The sequence below is a fragment of the Camelus bactrianus genome, chromosome 1 (assembly GCF_048773025.1).
Source record: "Camelus bactrianus isolate YW-2024 breed Bactrian camel chromosome 1, ASM4877302v1, whole genome shotgun sequence".
NCBI classification, from domain to species: Eukaryota; Metazoa; Chordata; class Mammalia; order Artiodactyla; family Camelidae; genus Camelus; species Camelus bactrianus.
In genome coordinates, this window is record NC_133539.1 from 67,008,017 (window position 1) to 67,030,676 (window position 22,660).

Below are 22,660 nucleotides of genomic sequence, written 5' to 3' on the forward strand. Positions count from 1 at the left end.
TTAGAAAGTGCAGAAGTAACATGCGGCACCCCCGCCCCTGTTGCACTGGTAGAACCAAGTCACGCGGTCACATCTAACTTTAGGAAAAGCTGGAACACACATTCAACTGTGCCCCAAAGGAATACAGAACAGTTTGGTGAACACACGCCAAACAATCTTTCTTGGATTTTTTTTTTCTTTTTGGTTTTGGTTTTTAGACAGCACTTTCAAAAAAATGCTTTTATATAAATTTAGGAGGGTGTGTGGCTGTGTGTAAAGTTGATTTGTTGATTCTGAGAAGCATGCTGAATGAATCTTTGACATTGATTTACCCTTTTCTCTCATGCTCCTATGAAGTGGCCTCTCATTTCTGAGAGTACTTTGGAAAGATACAAGGAGGATCCCCAACCAAGGGGAATCTGTCAAAGACGGTGGTACATCCCAAGGAGAGAGAGAAATCTCAAAATTGAGGTCTCTGAGACACAAGAGAAGTCACTCGACCAGCACTAACATGTACAGAATCTCCAGCACTTGATTATAAATGCAAACCTTATCAAATCTCTGACAAAGCAAGATTTCTTTTTTTTTTTTCTGTGCCTATCCTTTGAATGATGCATTCTTCTCTGGTATATTCTGGGGCTTGAGCAAAAAGCCTACAGTATTTGAAGGGACCAGAGCTGAGTCTTTGCATGTGTCTCTGCAAACTTTCAGGACAAGCAGAGCACCAGGTTTGGGAGAGAACACTGGGAACATGGCCACCTTTCACAACGACACAGCAGAGAAAAGAGGAGACTAAAACTTGAAGGGAGAACACTTACGAATTTTTTAGCAGCTTTTCCATATTCCAACTTATGAAGTCATGTCTGTCTGTCTGTCTGTCTGTCTGTCTCTCTCTCTCATACACACACACACACTTCCATTTAAGTGGTATTTTTAATGTGCCTGCAGGTAACAACATTATAACATAGAGAGTTGGAAACCCAACTTTACCCACGTTGCTTTTTCAGATGTGCTAAGCAAAAATGGGAACTATTAAAAACATACTTCATCTAGAATGAAGCCTAGGCTGTAACTGCTCTTTCCATAGTGGACAAAAACTTTCCACTTGATCAAATATTTCCAGATTTGTTTTCTGTAATATTTCTTAAAAGACTTAGAAATTGATTTGCACTTCTAATATTATTATTGAATTATTTATTAACATAATATTCAAATGTTATGAAAGTATCAATTGCAATTAGGAAAGAGGGTATACAATTTTTCCAGGTAATATATGCCCAATATAATATTAGGAATTTAATAGTTGCCTCAGACAACTAGGTCTAGCTATGAAATTGTAATTTCTAACTGTTCATACTTGGCATTTGTAAGAGCATTCTAAAAAATATATTGAGTCATTTTATGATAGCCTTCAAACTCTGATCCTTTCAAAAGGGAAACAAATCAGGGAGATGTGGAGCTTGACTTTCGGAAGCTGTAACTGGATCAGTCACTGAGGGTAAAGCACAGTAAGAATGTTCCCTGGTTATTTTGGATACAATCAACTTGTTTCCAATGAAGGAGACTCACCCCGGGAAATGAGTGATTTATCTAAGTACTCAAGGCCAAAAGGAGAAGAACCAAAGGCTCGTCTTCTGTTCTCCTCAAAACCAGATGCTCGTGTACAGATTGTTTACTCAAGCTCTGATAACCAGGTTCTTCCTCACTTGTTAAAACAAGTTAGTAGTTTGTTCATTCAGCAAACATTTACTGAGTACCTATTACCAGGCAGTATGTTAAAAGCCAGAAATAGAAGAGAATAAATCAAATGCTATGAGAGCCCACAGAAGCAGGGGTGGTTGGATAGGGAGCAGACATCAAATCTATATTAACAGCTAGATTTGTGCATCTCGATATATATCTGACCCTCAAGCCAAGTAATCAGTCATTCCAATCCTGACCTATCTCCCTATGCTGTGGTGGTCTGGGAAATTCTCAGACAAGCCCAGCTCTTACTTGGAGATATAAGATGTGGCAATAACAGCACCCCAGCACCCCCGATTTTATACAAAGACCTGACTGTGTCACGTCCCATCTCAGATATCTTCAATGGCCCCTGATCAATGGAAGTCCAAACTCAGTGGAATGGCTTTAAGATGCTTGAAAATCTGACTCTCATCTCATCTCATAACAAAGTATAATTCATGTCCTAGTCTTAATTTCTGAAACAGCCCTTGCATTTTATAGCCTGTCTCTTTGCTTACTCTTTCTTTCAATCAAAAATACTTTCCCCCATTTGCTTACTAATCAACAACCTAGCAAATCTTTACATCTCACCTCAAATATCATTCTTCGGCAATGTTTCTTGTCCTTCTGTAGTCAAAATAAATCTGTCTTCCTCCATACTTCCATGGCAAACTGCTAGCTCTTAATGAATTCTGTCTTGTGCAATAGTTGCTTACGTATCTCTGCTCCTTGTAGTTGAAGACAGGGGCAGTGTATTATTGTATCTCCATATCCACCACTGTGCTTATTATAGTGTTGGGGCAAGTATGTACTCAGTAAATACAATTACCTTGGATTGTTCTGTTTTCCTTGTCTGGTTGGGGTACTGAACTCGCTAGAGAAGGGTAGACTTAAGTTCTTCCTACCGGCTAGCTACTACTTTTCTTCCAGGGGCCTCCAGACCCTCTCCACTTTGATCCTTCATACTCCTTCTCTTCCTCTGTCCATCCACCAACAGCCACAGCAATAACCTCCTATTACTGAAGCTCCATTGAACCACCTCTCTCTCTCGTACTCTTTATTCAAGCCCCAGGGGTCACAAATTCAAATATCCCCATGTGCGAGGCACATAACATCAATGTAAGAATCCAGCTGATGTAAGCTAAGATGTAGGTGGGCCTGACTGGAGACAATATGCCTGCATGAGGCCACCACGTGATTTGTTGTCATCACCAGACCAACAGTCCTGTGTGTATTGCAATGCAGTTATAATGCTGCCACTTAGACACAAGGCAACACGTGATTCTCATAATCAACTGAATTCCATTCTCTGTACCTTTGTGTACATTTTTTTTTTCTCCTTTGGAAGTACCTCCATCTTTATCTTTCAAAGCCTGGATGGAGCCAGTGTTACCTCTCCCTGGAAACTTATCCAATCCATGCAGGTGAAATTTGCATTTCTCCCCGAATATGCCCATTGTGTCTCTTTAAAATCTCTAGGATACCACTCATCAGAGCTTACCTTGTACTAGCCCTCTTAGTGTATAGTAGCCTTTTCCTGCTTCCACTGTCCTCCTCGACTTCCTGCAGCATAGTGCCTTGCACAAGTAACCTCTCAATGTACAGTGTTGACTTAAACCCATGTCCCTTTTATCCCTCCTCTGAGCAGTGGCAACTGGGTTCTTGGCACAAAATCCCATAAGGCAGGTTTCTGGAAAACACTACACCCAAACCGTGGATGGGAGAATCTGTTTCAAATGATAAGGCAATGGTCCCTGACTCAACTAGAAGACAAACAGCAACCTCAAGGTCAAGAGTCTTATCTCTGACAACATAAGGTCCATACTAGGTTGCCTTAAACGTGGGCACCTTTACTGATGTGTCTACGTAATGTTTCCAGGTCTCCAAGAGAACAGAGAGGCCCTATCATTGATGAGTACACTCTTGATATTGAACTTATTTATAGTTTTTGGAGGGGAGGGAGGCAGTCTGAAGTGCTGTTAAAACTCTAGGAACTTGGCAGCATCCAGTGTACAGGAATTCCCCCTGCTCTGCATTTTAACACTGCTGTGATTTGTAGACATCACTATTTAATGAAGCACACAGCTGTGTAAGAAGAGCAGGAGACAGAGTTTGGCAATAGAGGACCAGCAGGAAATCTGGCGATCTGTGTCATCTGGAATTTCCCTAACTCCGTCAACCCGCCCCTCCTTCCCTCACTCTCCTCTAGCTCAACCTCTTGTCCCTCTCTGAAATGACCATTTTAATGACAGAAATAACCAAGCAGAGAAATCGCAGTAGAAGTCCTGCCCTTTAACTCATGTTTAGCGAGTATATTTTTGTAAGGCCAGGGACAAGAGTTGGGCAAAGCAGCAAGATAAATTAAGACATGATCCACATCTTCAACTAAAATGGTAATGGAAACATTGAGGGAAGCTAAAAAAGACATCTCTTTGGGTAATATTATGAATTATTTCTTTTAATTAAATTAGCCCTACCCTTTCCTATTTTAGCTGTAAACAGAAGTTTCCAAAGCAATTTGAAAGTTGAGAAATCTTGGGGGGAAGAGTATAGCTCAATGGTAGAGTGCATGCCTAGCATGCATGAGGTCCTGGATTCAATCCCCAGTACCACCAATAAATAAATAGATAAATAAACAAATAAATAAACAAACCTAATTGCTTCTCCCCTCCTCCAAAATAAAATAAAACTAGACTGCTTCAAAAAAAAAGAGTCATTAAAAATGCTTTAAAAATAAAAAGGAAGAAAGAAAAGAAAGTTGAGAAATCTTATGTCCGGCAGAGCTGAAGTTTATAGTTGGGTTCAAATCCTAGCTTAGGAACTCATCAATTGGGAGACATGAGCATAGGAGCATTTTCATCCTCTACAACATGGGGATAATGGTATATACTCAGCGGGGTGGTTGGGAGAATTATCTGAGAAAGTGTATTTATAAGGTCTGGCACATAGAGAGACTCGGTGTATGTTTTCTCTTTTACTTTCCTCCTGCACCACTTTTTCCCAACACACACACAGATCTCCATGACGTTAGTACTGTATATAGACACTTTTTAAAACATAGTAGACTCAAGTAAGTATTGATATCCAAGTGTCACTCAACCCATTCTTCTTGCTGTTACTAAGTTAATGATATGATAACTGCCTTTATTTCAAGAATTCAAAGCACTTATTGACATATATGTTTATTCATTTCCAAAATATTCCTATAAAATATAAGCAAGGTCACATTTTCTTTATCCATCGTGGGGATAAAGAAAATGGGAACAGAGGTTAAGTTGTAAGGCCCAAACCTTTAAAGGAGAACTACAATCCTTGAGTTATGTGACCTCTCACTGTAGCTTTCCCTTTATTATGTGGCCTCAGAGTATCCTCTTTGGAGTTGTAAATCAATGACAAAGTCAGTGATCCACAAAAATATTTACTAAAGACGTCTCAAACAAAAAAGCAACTGTAATTCTCAAATAAAACATCAACAACACTAAAAAAATCAATGTTCTGTTTGCTACTTTTTCCATTAAGAATAAATAACATAAAGCTACATTAAGTAAAGAGTGATTTAAAATAAAGACAAATTAAAGTTTTAACATTATACTTCAGTTTTAGATTTTGTCCCTATAATGGAAAAAGAAAAAAAAATTAAGACAAAAGAATAATGAAAAGCTTAGATAGAAATATAATCTTGATGTTTGCTAAAGTCTTGTAAAGCAAAGCTATAACTAACTTATGAATTCAACTCTTTGGGAATTAAAAAAGGCTACTTTGATTGAAAGTAGGAAAATATCACAATAATTTGTTACAAAAGCACATGTAAATCCTACCAAAAAGAGGAAAGTAGTAGTTTATATAATATTGTTTCTTCCTTGTTTTCAATAAAGCCAAATAATAATTACCGACTTAATCAAGTGGGGGAAAAAAATCTATATTTCAGCTAAGTTTTAAATTTAAATAATGTACAAGATAAATAATGCACTACACCATCATGGGTTAAAACGGACATAAAGGAAGAAAGGAGAAACAAAGGTGAACAGTAAATAACTACATGGGGACATGTGACTCCATGGGGATATGTGGTAAGACATACTGTAGTAACACGTTCTGCATATGTGAGAGATTGCTTTTGTAGGAATATGTGAAAAAGATTGGTTGGCACTCTACAATTTCTTGAACAATGGAAAGGTTCATAACCACTGTTCTATCGGTATCTCTGAGCCATAGAGCAATTTGTGGGTAAAAAGAAGTCTACAAGTAGTAATTATATTTTTGAATATTTTAATAAGTGACTATTATTTCTTGCATAGTATGCTACTTTCTCGGAGTTTAAGCAATGCTCACGGTAGTCTACTAAAGTAGTGGTAACGAAGGAGTCAATGACTAAATCTGCATCTCTGAGTGCCAGGTGGTCTGGGGATTTAAGCCTTTCGCCAGCCTACTGCAAATATTCTTACTCTTTTTTTTGTGGGTAGGTGAGGTAATTTTGTTTGTTTGTTTGTTTGTTTGTTTATGTTTTGAGGGGTATTTAGGCTTATTTATTTATTTATTTTTTTAATGGAGGAACTGGGGCTTGAACCCAGGACCTTGTGCATGCTAAGCATGCAATCCACCACTTCACTAAGAAAAAAAATCATAAGTATTCTTTATGCTCCCCTTTATAATCTGTTCATTTGTGGTCAGCAAACATGCTTTGAATGTCTCCTTTATGTCAGGCATACTAGCTACTTTGGCATAACATACCTTAGTAAGCATATGCCATTGAATGTTTCCTCAGAGATTAGATTTATTCAAGCCAGAGAAGAAATTAAGCAGCCACATGGAATGCTGTTATATGCCATGAGTCAGAGTTTAGATTTTGGTATAAAATGTACAGGTGACAGAACCAAAAATCGGATTCCAGCTAAATGAACAAAAAAGGAAACTGAAAGATAGATTGTGGTTAAAAGACAGTACATGTAGTTATATGAATTCAATGTTGGTAGATCATTTTTAAGTTCTACATAATGCATATTGGCAAGGCAGCTTTCAAAGAGTATTTATTGGTCTGCTAATTGAGAGCATGAAACCAATGTAATGGGCTACAGCTGGCTTAAGGAAAGAACAAGAGAAGGAGAGAGAATGAAAGCACACAGTAGATGATTCTGGAATGAAATAAATCACAATGGAACAGGTACACCAGATCCCACTGCATGTAGTCTGGGTGAGGATTGTTTCATGAAATTTTTTGGTTCAACTTACAGATATTGATGTGTCTATGTGTGTATGTGTGTGTGTGTGCACAGAGCATACACGCTACATAAACAGCATATTTCTGTTATGGGCTAGTGATAAAAAAGATTGAAAGGCTACTCTAAAGAATAGTTAAGGTCCATTTTTAATTAGCAATAAATTTCTACTTATATAAGCACAGTACAACTCATGAAAGTTTTAAATATAGGCTTTAAATTTGCTTTACTTATTTTTAAAAATGTTTTAATGAGGTGTAATTGGCATATATTAATTAGTTTCACCTGTGCAACATAATGATTTGATATTGGTGTATCCTGCAAAATGACCACTACAACAGTAATCCATCACCATACATAGTTACAGGATTGTTTTCCTTTGTGATGAAAATTTTAAGGTTTACTCTCTTACCAACTTTCAAATATGTAATGCAGTATTATTAACTATAGTTGCCATGCAATACATTACATCCCCATAGCTTATTTATTTTATAACTGAAAGTTTGTACCTTTTGAATCCCTTCATCCTTTTCCCCTCTCCTACTCTTCTTCTCTGGTAACCATAAATCTGTTCTCTGTGTCTGAGAGCTTTTGTTTATTTGTTTTTGTTTTTGTTTTTAGAGCCTACACCATTTGTCTTTCTCGGTCTGACTTATTTCACTTAGCATAATGTGCTCAAGGTCTATCCATGTTGTCACAAATAACAAGATTCCATTCTTTTTTATGGCTGAGTAATATTCCATTGTGTGTGTGTTTTCTTTATCCATTCATCCACCTGTTGATGGACACTTTGGTTGTTTCCATATCTTGGCTATTTTAAAAAATGCTGCAATAAACATGGGAGTGATACATCTTTTCAAGTTAGTGTTTTCATTTTCTTTGGATAAATGTCTAGGAGTAGAATTGCTGGATCTTATGGTAATTCTATTTTTAATTTTGGGGGGAACTTCCATACTGTTTTCCATTGTGGCTGCACCAACTTGCATTCCCACCAATAGTGCACAAGGGTTCCCTTTTCTCCACATCTTTGCCAACACTTACTACGTCTTATTGTTTATATAATAGCCATTCTATCAGAGGTGGGGTAATATCTCATGGTTTTGATTTGCATTTCAGATTTGTAATTTATAAGTTCTTATAATACTTACGATATTAGTATTTGTATTTAGAACACTATTATGTCTTTAAAGAGTAATCATTTTCCAGGATAATAATCTAAATTTCAAATTAGTGGCATTTGCCTAACAAGGTTGTGCTATGAAATATGTAAAAGAGCAAAAATTTACATATGCTATAGCATAAATACATCCTTACCCTCTGACACAGCAAACCTACACCTGAGGTTATTTCCAAAGAAAAATTTTCAAAACAAGGAAAATACATGAATGTATGAATGTATATAGATCATGACTACAGAATTGTTAATATTAGCAAAAAGTATGTATCTCACCTAAAATCAACATATAAGACTGGTATTTAGTGTATATGCTGGCAAATCTACACAGTAAAATTATATTCAGTCCTTAAAATGATCACTGTGGCAAATTCAGGAAAATGCATATATGATACATTTAAGTTATACAGTGTTATCTGTGTTGTGGTTACAGCTATTCAAATATTATGCAAGCATCTAACTAGATATTGGAAGGGAACTGGAAAATAGAAATGTTTAATTTGCTGGAGTGATAAAACATAGAGGCTTTTTTAAAAATCTGTTTTTAGCTGATATTATAAAACTGTGCTATTAAAAATGATCACAGTATGGTTCTAAAATGTGATCAATGTTGACAACAATTATCAGCAAAGCTAAAATGCTTCACCCACTTCTATATCGATAAAATCTTATGAAAGTGGGCCAGCAAGAGAGTACTTTCAAGGAATCATAAGGAAACAAAATGAAGTGAGACATTATGTACAGTTTGTGGATCTTTCTGTGTGTACAAGAAATTACGCAGTATGTGGAGAGTGATTCCTTCCGGGGGCCTCTTTGGGGTCCTGTTTTAGCAGCAGAGGTCTGGTGTCAGGGCTGCTGCTGCTTTAGGCAATGTTTCAAGCCCTCTCTCTGGCCCTATCTTATCGGTTTGATCAAAGCTAGTGGTAACCTATGTTCCTTGGTCTTAGAGAGCTTTCCCTTCCACCTGGCTGATGTGTAGGATCTAGGTAATCCTGGATCTGATGTATTGGCGTTGGATGGCTGAGAAGTACACCAGCATCAGATGTGTGGCTGGATGTCACAAGAAGCTGAGGGCCCACAGACAGAAGATAGGAGGGCTAAGGTCACAGTGGCAAACGGGTCTATTTTCTTGCCAGGATAACGTTAGCTACAGCAGACCAATATGTGCTCCCTGATGTGAGCAATTTAAAGTGGCAAATGGTCTCCTTTCAGATCTAAACCAGTGTTCCTTTATACCTTTTGGCATACAAAAAATCTTCCACATGCCTGGAGAATCCGATGTACCCCCAAGAGGATTTTCCTTTACCCAGGGTCTTGAAATCAGTAGGCTCCTTTTCAATTTTCCAGACACAAAATTCTGTCTTATATCTGTTTTTATGAACTCAACAAGCTCTCCAAGCCCACTAGAGGTTCTGATTTAACTCAAGGATGGGAGGCATGGCCCCTCTGGGCGCGAACAGCAGTTCTGTGCTCAGGTGAAACATCAATTATAGAGGTGACACGTGTTAGGTAACACCGACAGCAAGGGAAGAATGAAGAAGAGAACACTGAAGTAAATACATACATATTTTTTCTTTTATATACAAATACAGATGTGTGTGTGTGTGTGTGTGTGTGTGTGTGTGTGTGTGTCAGAAGTTTCTAGGAGATTAAGACAGTCAATTGCCCTATAAGAATGTCTTTCAAAAGTATACAAATGTTGAAATGTTTCCAGTCATTTTATCGAAATATGCTAAGTACTTAAATATTTAATCTTAAAAATTCATATGGGGAGATTGTGCAGAACGGGTATGTCTGAGAATTAATATGTTTGTTTAACTCCTGTATGCATATTAGAATCATTGGGAAAGCTGTGAAAAAATGTGTGTGTGTGTGTATGTGTCTGTGTGTATATATCTAAATCAAATATATATATCACGCATATATAAATGTATATAAACCAGTGCACAACCCCCCCCACCAGGTGTATTAAATTATTAAATCAGAATCTTTAGAGGTTGGGTCAGGGCATCAGTATTTTTCACAAACTCCCCAGGCAATTCTAATGTGTAGCCAGGATTGGAACCTCCTAGGTTAACAGATTGTAGAATGTTAGAGGGCAAAAGGCCTTAGTAATAATCTTGTCCAATGCTTTCTCATCTGTGTTTCTCTCCCCCATCTCATCAACAGTAGCGTTTCAGCTTGTTTTTGTTTAAGTTGTCTTTTTGTTTTCCAGTCAAATTTCATTTGAAAAAGAAAAGTTCAGAAGTAAGGAGGAAGGGAGATAAAAAATAGACCAACTAACCCTCTCTTTCCATCAGTAACAAAACTGAGACCCCACAGAGGGACACTTCCTTGCTCAAGGCTGCAGTGATTGAGATCAGAGCAAATTCATTGTTTGTTTATTCGCAAGGCATAGGGTTTTTTTTTTTTTTTTAAAAAAAACTCCCCAGCAGTGCCTTGCAGTTACTTCTTTTCTTCAGTGGAAATATGCAGAAATTCGTAAATCCAACCCCTTAGAAACAGTGATACCACTCCTGTGGTTTTGACATTCCTGTTACAAATTAGAATGTCACTATATGGAATCATTTTACAGAATGATTCATTTTGACTTAATACTGATTATTTGAAGACATATATATTGCACACTAACTAGAACGGAAGTCCTTAACACTTACTGAGACATGCGACCTACATCTGTTTGATTTCATGGTCCCCACTTTTCATGTCTCAAAGTCCTAAAATATATAGTTACTCCCAACAACTGACCTATGTGACTCTGGATAAGTCATGGTCACTGTGTGACCAAACTAGACAGCGTTGGTGCACTTCCTGACTCTTCCTGGCATCAAGACGTAAGGAACTGGCTTTCTGAAAATGACTTTTATTTAAAGCCCTTAAACAACTCGGCCCTCTATCCCTCCTTTCACATCTCACGCAAACCCTGCTCAGATGGGCAGCCACTCGCCTATTCTTTTCCTTGTCATAGAGACAGAACTTTGGTTTGAGCCCCAGGCAAGCAGCAGCAGTGAGAGGGGTTTGTGAGTCAGTCCTGTTGCCAGTTCTGGTGGCACCACTCAACAGCCGGGTGGAAAAAAGTTACTTAACCTCACCAATTCTAGCGCTTCTCATCTGCAAAATGAGACACCCACTTTGTAGATTTCAAGAAGCTGAGATGTGAAAATACACATGGAGCAAGGCGACAATGCCGGCACACACTGCCTGAGTCAGTGCTCCGCACCTGGTGGTAATGACGTGACTTGTCCGCTTCCTACTATTCCTTCATACCTGTATTATTTCTGATAATATCAATAACATTTCAAGACAGAAATTACTCAGCGCACTTTATGGAAGAGGCAAAGAAGCATGACAGAAGTTTAAGTTTTGCAAGATCACGTTTCCAGTGACAGAGCAAAGACTCAAATTCAAGTCTGTGTGTTTCGCTCTCTCCACTCAGTCTTGATTCTGTGCTTAGCTAAAAACAGAGTGGCAGCCACAGCAACGCCCAGCACCACTCAGCCTGGTCTTTTTCCTTTGGCTCTTTCCCTGTGACATCTGCCCTGCTCCTTAGACCCTTGGCACAGCTCGGGCTGGTTGCCTTGGGATCCACGCAGGGGAGAAGCCTTTGTGGAATGCATCCTGGAGTCCTACTTATCTTCTGAATGGGAGAAGAATTTAAGGCCCTAGGGAAAAGCCGACGTACCAATCAAATCTCCCCTCAACAAGTCAAGAAACAATGGAGAGATAATCTATGACAGCAACTAAAAAGCTCCCTAATGCTCTAAAGTCCCCGAGAGGCCCCCGGAGGGTTTCAGATCTGAATCATTTTGACTGAGAAGGAAGTTGGTTTCAAGTGAACTTTCAGAAAGTTGAGATTCATTGTCAATAAATCTTCCCTACAGTTTCTGTCTGATGTTTCACATTGTGTTAAAACCTTTAATTCTTCCAGGGAAGCTACTAAAACAACAAGAAGCCCATTGGAAGCTTAGCAACCAACCCACTAATGCAGCTCCAGTTCCAAGGAACTCCCAAAGGCCACATGGCAAGATTAATCCTCGAGCAAAAGTCCCCAGGGCTAATTTGAGGAGCTTTCTTTAGCCAACCCTAAACTATTAGGGATGCCCCATAAAACAATGCCCTTGTACTCCGGAATTTCAAACCTGCAAAGAAGGTTTTCATACAGACAGAACTTTGGATTAGGCCCACTTACTCAGATCATTAAGGCTAAATCCTGCATGTGGTGTTGATCTGCATGAGAAAAGAAGAAGAAAAAAATCCTAGCACCAAATCAAGACAGGGAGTTCAGACTCAAAGAATGCAGGCAACTAACAGGACTGAACAACCGTGACTGTAGGCCAGGCATTATCACCCCCACTTGGCAGAAGAAGAAAATGAGTGTAGAGACAGTGAGCAGTTCGACCAAGTTCATTATCTAGGAAGTGACAGCAGGGATTGGGCTCCCTGTAAATAAGCATAAGTCTAGGCTTTTCCACTGGACAGTATGAATTTGTGATTTGTTTTGTTTTGCTTTGTTTTTATTTTTATTCTCCATAGGAGTAAATATTATCTAAATAATTACTGTTTTTATTTCTACCGCATTCCCTGCTTTGCTTAAAAATTATATATGTGTGTGTGTGTGTGTGTGTGTGTGTGTGTGTGTGTGTGTGTATCCTCATGTTACTACAGATCAGTCTTACACCCTTAGCTCTGGCATCCTGAAAGATGGTTTTCCATAATCAGTTGGACTTCTCCCTGAGCTCTCATTCATGCTGGACATGCCTGACTTAAATTTCTGTTTTATCCCTTTTCTAAAAGACTCGCCATTCATCTATCAAACTTTGTAGAAATCCTGAGAGAGGAATTTTCATAGCTTTCAGATCCTCACAGAAATAGGCAAATTTCTTCCTTCCCTTTTGACACACATAACTCTTGAGAAGAAACTACTGGAGTCATCTCCCTGTAACACAAAGGCTTCCTTGAAGTACAATACAATACTGATACTAGTGATTGATCATATTTACTGGGACTTATTCTGTGCTAGACTCTAAACACTTTCATATACATTTGCTCATTTAATCTTCACACTAACCATATAAGACAGATACAATGTTATCATTTTTTTTTTTTTTTTTTTTTTTTTTTTTTTACAGTTAAAGAAACTGAGTCCTGGAGAGATTGAATAATGTACTCTAGGCAGCTAATAAGCTAACATCAAGAGGGAGCAAGCAGTTTTAAACTAGACTCATCTTTAAAACCTTTGTTATTTAATTCACTTTATCATAAGACATGGAAAGATAACAGCCCCATACTTCATCTTCCCACTATTTGTAAACATAGTTCCAATATCTAGTTTCAAAGTTTCTCTCTCTTTGTAGAAAACTTGGAAACCAATCTTAACTACCCTTTATGAAATCACAAATCACAGGATTTCTGGTTTGGATGGACCTTGGTAATCTGCCTAAGCACAATTTAGTAACATCACGTTGGTGCTATATTAACTGTCAAAAAGATTTGGAATGCAGTCATATGACCCAAGCCTTCTTATGATCCTAGAATGGAATAATGTGATCATTACCATCACCATAATCCTTCCTAAGATTATCCTTGGAAGATTTAGAGGGTGTAAAAGAACTCACTACCTTAACTTTAAGAAGTGGGGAAGTCAGTGCTCCTAGACAAGACTTGCTTCCAGTTCTCTGTAGATCAGCTCTTTTCAGTAGAGCACATCAGTATTAGATGAATGTGGAAGATCTACCCTGACCACATCAAGGGGCATAAGACATGTTATTGTGTCATGGCTGCCCAGTCAGTAATACCCATGAATCTCTGGTCCTCCATGGTGATACCACATTTGAGCCAGGATATCTATCTACTTACCCCATACTGGCATTCCTGCATTTGCAACTAGAAAATCACCATGTTACATATTGGTCTTCACCATGTGGGGCTTCCATTTCTCATCTGTAATTTTGAGATAATAAAAGAGCTTCAGTAGCAGTGCTGTTGTGAGAACCAAATGAGACAGAGCACAAACACTGTGCCCAACCCAGGATGAGGTGTTCAATACATGCTAATTGAAACAAAATCTGTGAATGACGGCACCTTTATTCATCAAGACCGTATTACTTAAGATGGAGACGTATCAGAAAACCATCCTGCTAGTCTTCGCTCATCACAGTGCTTCTCCTATGGCTGCTGTTTAACAACCTCAATTAGAAGAATCAAAAGAATCATCTTTAGGAGCCTCTGGGCAGGCATTTAACCTCGAGTTACCGCATAACCTGTTGATCCACCTTTTATCAAGTCTCACTCCAGACACTTCAAATGTCCATGCAGATTAAGCGACTAAGACTTCTAAAAGGTACAAGGGGATTTATCTACTCAGCCCTGCAATCAGACAAGTGTTCCCTAGTCACCAGACAGCATCAGCACGCATAACTCTTCTGTTTCTAAAATCAGATACTGTTGAAGCTGGGATGACTTAAAATACATTCCTTTAGTAGCTAAAATCCACGTTGGTAAATATTTTTGTAAGGTGCCATAACTCAAGCTTAATTAGCCACTTAACATTAAAATTTTAAATAGGTGACTTTCAATACAATCAATGCAGGTATGCATAAAGCTGTGTCAAAATGTCCAGATTTATAGTTTTGCCAACTCTAGAATTTTTTATATATACAACACTACTTTTTTTTTTTTTCTATTTCACTCAAAGATTTCACTCAAAACTATATTGATGAAGTATAGCTACTAACATCTAGTCATCCTGGAGTTTTTTACATCATTGTTGTAGAAGGAAAAAAAAAAAAAAAACAGACAACTGGGTAATTAATTGATGGTACTTGAATTCAACTCAATAGTTCAGAATCATTGGAATGCAGTCTCCAGCCTCCTTTCCTACCCCAATACAAAATGGGAAGGATACTTCCACATTTTCAAAAGTATTTTATATTTGTTGAAGTGAATGTCAAGTCCCTAAGGAAACAACTTAAAAAAAACCCAAATTCATAGAAAAAGAGATCAGATTTGTGGTTGCCAGAGTCGGGGGTGGGAGGTGGGGAGTTGAGTAAAAGTGGTCAAAAGGAACAGACATCCAGTTACAAAGTAAATAAGTTCTGGGGATGTAATGAACGACATGATGACTATAGCTAAGAAAACCGTTGTGTATATCTGAAAGTGGCCAAGGGAGTAGATCTTAACATTTCTCATCACAAGGAAAAATTTTTTTTCTAATTACGTTAGATGATAAATGTTAACTAAACTTATTGTGGTGATCATTTAGCAATAAATACATATATCAAATTATTATATTGTACACCTTAAACATGTAAATTATTACATGTCAATTGTATCTTAATAAAACTGGAAAAAAGATAATGCTAGTATATAGAGATGAACTCAGTAAGGTTTTAAATACTGAGTCACCACAGTATCAAATCATAGCTGGTGTTTATCAATCAAATACTAGTGTTAGAAATACATTCTTATGGTGAAGTGGATAGCTAGTTAAGCTTCTGTGCATCTGGTAGTTAAGGAGAAGGTTATATGAATTAATATACTGGAAATGATTTCAATCACTTTGTAATTTGCTTGTTATGATGAAGCAGAGACTGAAAATTAGTAATACTGCCGACTCCAGTTAACTTTCTATTAAACACCACACTGGGTTCAAGAGTCTGGTCAAGCAAACATCATCGGGACAAACTTTAAACATGTGGAAATATGTCCCAATTCTAGTTGAAAATAGCAAGGGATCGTACAGAATTAACCTCTAAAAATAGTTCTGTAATTATTGGAAACTACACTAATAGAGGGATTCAATAAAAATAGTACAGTGAGTGGATCTGGACACAGGAGAAGGAGGACAGAGCAGAACAGTTAAGCATGCCAGGAACAGTCTTAAGACCTCATTCCTCACTCCCCCTCATTCCAGCCAGGTTTGGGTTCCTTCTTGAGGAACTCAGTTCTTGGGCTGTGAGGGTATCACCCAAGATCAATTCAAAGAAATATGTCTATAGGAAGTTCTCCCAGCTGTGGCTGTGGGGGAATCATGTTGTTCCTCCATGTTGTGGGGGAACAACAATTTTCACAGGTCCACTGAGACTTCACTGACAGCTGGAGAGACCACAGAATGTTAGAGCTAGAAATAAAGGTGAGACTACTTGCTTTAATGGCCCTAACTTTTGGATAAAGAAACAGAGGTCCTGAGATGGGGGATGAAGGAGAGTGACTGGTCCAATGATAAACAACAAGTTATAGCAGAGCCAGAACCCCATTCTCGTGGAGAGCCTGACCTTCATTAGACTGATGGCAGATGTGCAGATTAAGTCAACACATACTTTGCCTATTCAGCACCAGTTTTGTTGGATTCTGTATGTATAGTTGATTTTTACCTACATAATAGAAAGCATTTTATTTCATTTGACTGAAAGGTTTTCCAGGAGATTGGAAATCTGAAAAGAAAAGGTAAATTTCCCAAGGTCACAGAACTAGCCAGTGGCAGAGCCTGAATTTAAACCCATGTCATCTCATTCTAAGGGCACTAACTTGTTGGGTTACTCATTGTGGCAAGGGGAGTGGTGAGATAGAGGAAAGAAGACAAGGATTACCAACACGCGGGAGATGAAAAACCCAAGGATGAAACCTTGATGAAAATACAAAGACACAATATATAAAAGTTTAGAAAAGAAACCAGCCTCATCTGTTTTTGATAGCCACCACTTTCTCCTTTTTCAATTCCCCATCCCATAACGTAGTTGATACTATCTCAAGGGAACCATTCAGTATAAATATTTCTTTAACAAGAAGATGAACTGCTGGAAATGGTTTTCTGAAAATTTGAGACAGAAACTTCTCCTGTGTGTGGCCTGAAGACATTAAAAAAAAAATCTTAACTGCCACAAAGAGCAGGTACTCTAGGACCTACTTATCCTTTCTGGGATCATGACCCTTTTGAAAATCTGATGAAACTTACCAATGCTCTCAGAAAAATGCACACATCTGCACACACTTTTGCCACAGTTTCACATGCAAACAATTCATGGAATCTCCAGAAGCTCATCAGTGGACCTCAGATTCCTTAGATAAAGAATTTTTGGTTTAAAACAAGCTCAGCCACTAAGTTTTGGTGTATGATCTTGAACAAGTTAAATATAACACAGTGTCTCAATTCCTCCACCTGTAAGAAGATAGATTTTCACGTTGGTCAATCTGTCATTCTCCGCTGCTGGTGGATGCAGCCGAGTTTGGTGGAAGGTACTCCAGGAGTCAGAAAACTCCATCTGCCATGGCAGATGTGTGATTCAAGGAAGCTTGTTTCCTCTCTCTGAGGCTTAGTCTCTGCCAATTGTGGAGTGAGGAGTTAAATACAAGCTGACTTGTAAAGTACATTTCAGTTCTAATGTTTTGAGATTCTTAATTCAGGGAAAAGTAATGTGGGGCAGGAAACAGCTTTATCTCCCTAATAAGCCTGTAGAGCTACATTCACCCTCTCTAAACAGAAACCCTGCCAGACCTCTCAAGCCACCGCTTATACAGACATCGTACTTGCTCCTATTAGGTCCTAGGGTGTCCCGGGGGAGCAGGGTTGCTGTAGCAGTGGGTATCAGCTTTCTGATCAGCTCCCTTGCCAAACTTGGTGGCCATAAACTCCTGGAGGACTGAATCCTATCAGCAGCCACATCTTCGTTTGTTTAACAGCACAGTGATTAGGACTCGGTTGGGTTTGGGGAGGGAATGGATCAGGAAGTAACTTCAGAGCAAGAGGAAACGAAACAGCTGTTTCTTGGACATAGGGGTGTTATAGCCAGTACATTCAGTGTCAGAAGTGAGTGGAAACTGTATCCTCTTAGGCAACCAAGTGTTTGCAATCAAGAAGCTTCCTGCAGGCACAGAAGAATCGGAATAAACCTTTCATATCTTAGGAAAGTTCACCCCCTATACTCACGTTCACTGATAATGTTTCTGAATATTTGAGGCCTAGAGATTTGGAGATGAGTTAAATTACGCATTTTTCTAGTTCTGTAGTTACTCATCCCTACAGTAACAGGGGGTAAAAGGGTAGGGAACATGGGGAGGGTTAGACAAGACTCCCTCTAAGGCATTTTACAGTTTGAAGATTTTTAGTGTATTTCTCTCAGAATGAAAATATTTCTTTAAACTCAATACTGTCAACCCCTGGTTCTTTGTAAGGGACCAGACACTGCATCTTATTGTGGGACTTTTAGATATAATCATTGCTTCACTTTGCCTCTAATAGAATTGCAGGGCTGTAATAGATGAAGACTTTGCAACTTTCAGATCACACAGCATCAGGGCTTTCTTTGAAATGAAAAGAATATAAAGAGCAACAACATACGCTAGTCCCTATCGATGTCCTTCCAAAGAGATCTCCAACTGTTTGCTCCACGGTTTACATGCCCACTCAGTTATTTAATGGGCATTTTTTGGACACCTGATACATTCCAGAGCATTGGGAATAAGACACTGTTTCTGCTTTCAGTATGCTCATGGTAGAGGAGAAGATACTGGGACAATGACAACACAATGCTCACAGTCCTGCTGATGTAGAGTTTTAGAATTTGAGGCACCTTATGGGGCATTGAGTACAACCACTCATTTGAGGGTTGCTATTTCTTTCCAGTGGCCCTGCCACTGTCTTGCTATTCTCTGGTCAATTCAGATCGTTGGTAGTCTTACTGTTTCTTGAAGTAGCCCATTTCATTTTCAGACTAATACCAAATTCCTTTGCAATTATACAAAAATAACACAAACTAGGTTCCCAATGTACAAAGGAAGCAAATACAATAAGGATGAGAGCGGTAGGAAGGCAGGCCATCGAAGTCCTACACCAGGCTGGCATCCAAGGTCAAGGACAAGCAGATTTCTGACACAGAGATGAGCTCCTTCAAACCAGGCAGGTGGTTTCCCATTTCTTGTCTTGGTTTTCCCATCTCTAAAATGACGGGACTGGGTTGTCTAAAAGGACAGCTTTGTAGTTACATGAACACTAGGTTTGGAAATATCAAAACGGTTGTGTTTCATCACAACTAATTTGAGCCCAGTGAGCCAGTAATGGACCATGGGCTTTGAGTCGTCCTGGTTCTCCAGACTCTGTTAAACCTGACTGAAGACGCTTTCCTGACTGATGGCTTATTATGCCCAACTGTGTGCAGACCTATAGCCTGCTTCTCCCTTATCCGGAGTACACATTTTCACTCCATTAGCCCAGTCACCATGAAACATCTCCTTCTAGCACTTAAAACCCCTGAATCCCCCCCTAATAACTTTCCAGTGAACTTTTTCACTGGAGGTGTGCTCCCTTACCTGGCAAGTTAGTGAGATTTGTAATTAATTTTTTAGTTCTAGTGTGTATGTGTTTTGATTTATTCTTTTTCAATTAGGTGGACCCTAAGATCCTCCCCAGTCCTAGCAATCCATGAATTTGTTTCTCAGGGAGTCACAGTCAAGGGCACCTGCCACTCACTCTTTCAAAGCCAGGATGTGAGGGTCCATGGTCGCAGAACTAAGGACAGTCCGCTAAGCTGTGTCTCAGTTTCTCTGTCTGGCATTACTACCCGGGCTCTGAGACAGTTCCTTTCCCAGCCACTCTTGTTGAGATCACTTCTCACTCACTCACTAGCTTCCATTCCCAGCCTGTGTTGAGAAGAAGAAGCCACAAATACTGGTTCAAGGGATAAACTCAGAAATCAGTGCCTAGGGTGGATCTGGACCTGGATGCTCAGAGAACACATTCCTACTGACTTCCTTTCCTCTCTTGGAACAAGGACGACCCCCAACTTTGCACCCCCTCTCCCGATCCTTCTACCAAGAAAAATCAAACAGTTTAGAGACTCTATAGTCAAACTCAGTTTACAGGGACAAAACTGTGACTCAGAAAGGTGAAGTGCAATATTCTAAACTGCAAAGCTACCTGGGACCAGGTCAAGACTAGAACATGAAGTTTCTGATTCCCAAAGTAAGGTTCATCTCACTACTCTTTTCTTCTTCTCCCTGGCCATTTGTTTTTTCAGTTAGTCTCATATATATATATATATTTATATATGATTTATATATATATATTTATATATATAAATATTTATTTATATTTATATATATATATTTATATATATATATTTTTTTTTCTTTTTTGAGTTCATATTGTCTCAAGGAGATTGTTTTTTGAAGAAGAAATGTATGATTTCTAATTCACCCCTCAACCCTTTAAAGCTAATACCACTGGGAAGAGACAAATGCATTAAATAAATATTATTATCACAATTCTAATTGTATAGAAAAACCAGTTGAGAGAGGAAGGGCTTTCTTTTCTTTCTTTCCTCTTTCCTGTCTTTCCCTCTTTCCTCCACTGAACACACACTGAAGATGAACCATGAACCAGTCCTAGAAATAAACTTCTGAGGAGTATACAGGGAACCAGGCACTACAGAGAAATTCAACAAAAATGCTACAGGAGTTCATATGAAGAAGACCTAAAAGTAGGAAGTGGGTTCTCGAAAGCATCATCTTGACTGGGCTTTAGAGGATGGAAGAAGCCGGGTGAGAGGAACAAAGGCAGGAGAAAGGAAAAGGAAGTAGCCCTGAAGACAAAATGCTAGAAGTATTCGAAACAAACTGAGACAGAGGCAGAAATACAGGCAGGGGACAAAAGTAGGAAAGTAAATGGAAGAAAAGACAAAAACCAACATCTCAAAAAATTAGTAATAAATGAATAAACATTACACAAGGGAAAAAAAGAGAAAAAAAAAAAGAAATCTAGTCTATTTGCTGCTTGGTCTTTACAAACTAACTCATCCAAGTCCCTTAACATCCCCTTCCTGCCTTTCCTCCCCCCCCACTAACCCCGCCCACCCACCCACACAGACTCCTCCCCTTCCAGAGGTCCCCTCAGTGCTATGGCAGTCTGCTCACTGATTCCTATCCTTGGCTATATTGAAAATAATCTCATAGGTTTTTAGGAAGTTCTTAACATTTACCCTACATTCTGTTTGACTCTCCTCATTTCTAGTTTTCTGAGGGCCTGTCATACTTAGGGTCTTTCTTATTCTCTTCCTTTTTTCCCTCTGTATTTATTGGTTTGTCTTCATTTCATACATAATACATTAGTGCACACCCACCACAGAAATTAAAATAACACAGAGGATTATACAGTAAGATGACAGACTCCACCTTACCCACACTACCATTCCTCTCCTCGGTTAGCTTTGTTAACTAACACTTTCTACTTTTACTTCTACTCTATGTTTCTATATACTTCCATTTCCTGAGAGTAAATAATTATTTCCTGCTCTAAGGATGTGCAGATTAAGTCTAAACCCCTTAACATCACCCACAAGGTGGCACATACCCCTCTGCCCTAGTCTATTCCCATTTCCTGCTGTCGGTCTTGCACATACTAAATTACCCACACTTTTCAAAATACATCCTTCTTCTTACTTTTATGCCTACTTACATGCACTTCCTTCTTTCTGAAATTCCCTTTTCCACCAGTTTGACTTCCTAAAGTGGAGTTCGTCGCTCTGTCCACGTTACCTTCAAAGCCCCCTGCAGGGCAATTGTTTGATTGACTATCTCTCTTCCCTACAGGATGTTAGGTTTTTGAAGAGAGAGTGTTTCTTTCTTAGCTTGGTATTCTTGGCATCTAGCAAAGTACCTGGCACACCATAGGTACCAAATAAATGTTGAGTTCCTAAACGGAAGGTAAAGAATGAAAGAATCTCTTTGGAGCAATACGGCCCTTTAGTCTTGAGAAGTTCTCCCCGTTCTAGAGGAGGACCACGTCACGCTGTGAGCCCTTTCACCCACCCGCATCCCGTGCTGCAGTCATGATATTTCACCAACTGCTTTCCTGCAGTTGTCTAGGATGTAATGTCTAGGATGTAATCAAATCTTGTTAGTCCCTAAAACCTTGAATGTAAAACCTTACTGGACCTATTTTTCATCCTAGGTGACATGTCTGAATTCTGCAGATTTCCTTCTGGTGAGAACATTGGGCACTTTAACACTTTGAGAGCAGGTGCTGAGCTGTTGCTATTCCAGGTCATGCAAAACGGAGATTCTATAAATTCAGAAGTAGTGAGCTGGGGCTCTGACTGGCAGGCTGCTGCGATGACTTCATGTTCAAGTATAAAGAGGAGACCGTGTTCCCAGAGAAGGAACAGAGGATGAAGTCATCATTTTTGGCTGTGTTTGGGAGCTGAAGGTGTCCAACTGTATGGTGGGATATTCAATGTGCTAAATACGATAGGGAATGGAACCGATTCACTGGATGCTAAGGAAGGAAGATAGCCCCTTCATGTTTTAGAAATGGCATTTCTCCTGCTTCCCACTGTGTGTGCCGCGCTGGCATCTTGTATTTCAGCAACTGAGTTTTTAGAGATAGATTTGTCTCTAGAGGAAGCCAGTGAGTTGGCTATGTGTTATAAATTGTTATCAAAGCATCACACAAATGGTAAGAACTTTACAAGACAGCCAATGGTAATGGATGTGGCTTCATTCTAGCTCTGCCACTCACTAGCCATCAGGCGTTTGGCAAATTATACAATTGTTCTGTGCCGATTTTTCCATCTGT

At 39.0% G+C, this 22,660-nt stretch overlaps 1 protein-coding gene across 8 annotated transcripts in view; it reads right to left on the reverse strand.

The window, feature by feature from the left end:
* TP63 (tumor protein p63) overlaps positions 1 to 22,660 on the reverse strand; it is a 208,512-nt gene that overhangs the window by 155,425 nt on the left and 30,427 nt on the right. Inside the window, exon 1 of one of the 8 annotated variants that reach the window (XM_074366029.1) lies at positions 13,951 to 13,970. The exons of the other annotated variants lie outside the window; for them this stretch is intronic. Within the exon in view, the coding sequence (XP_074222130.1) occupies positions 13,951 to 13,955 (5 nt within the window). The 5' untranslated portion in view covers positions 13,956 to 13,970. Of the gene's footprint in view, positions 1 to 13,950; positions 13,971 to 22,660 lie in introns of those variants that run through there. 8 annotated transcript variants of the gene reach the window in all.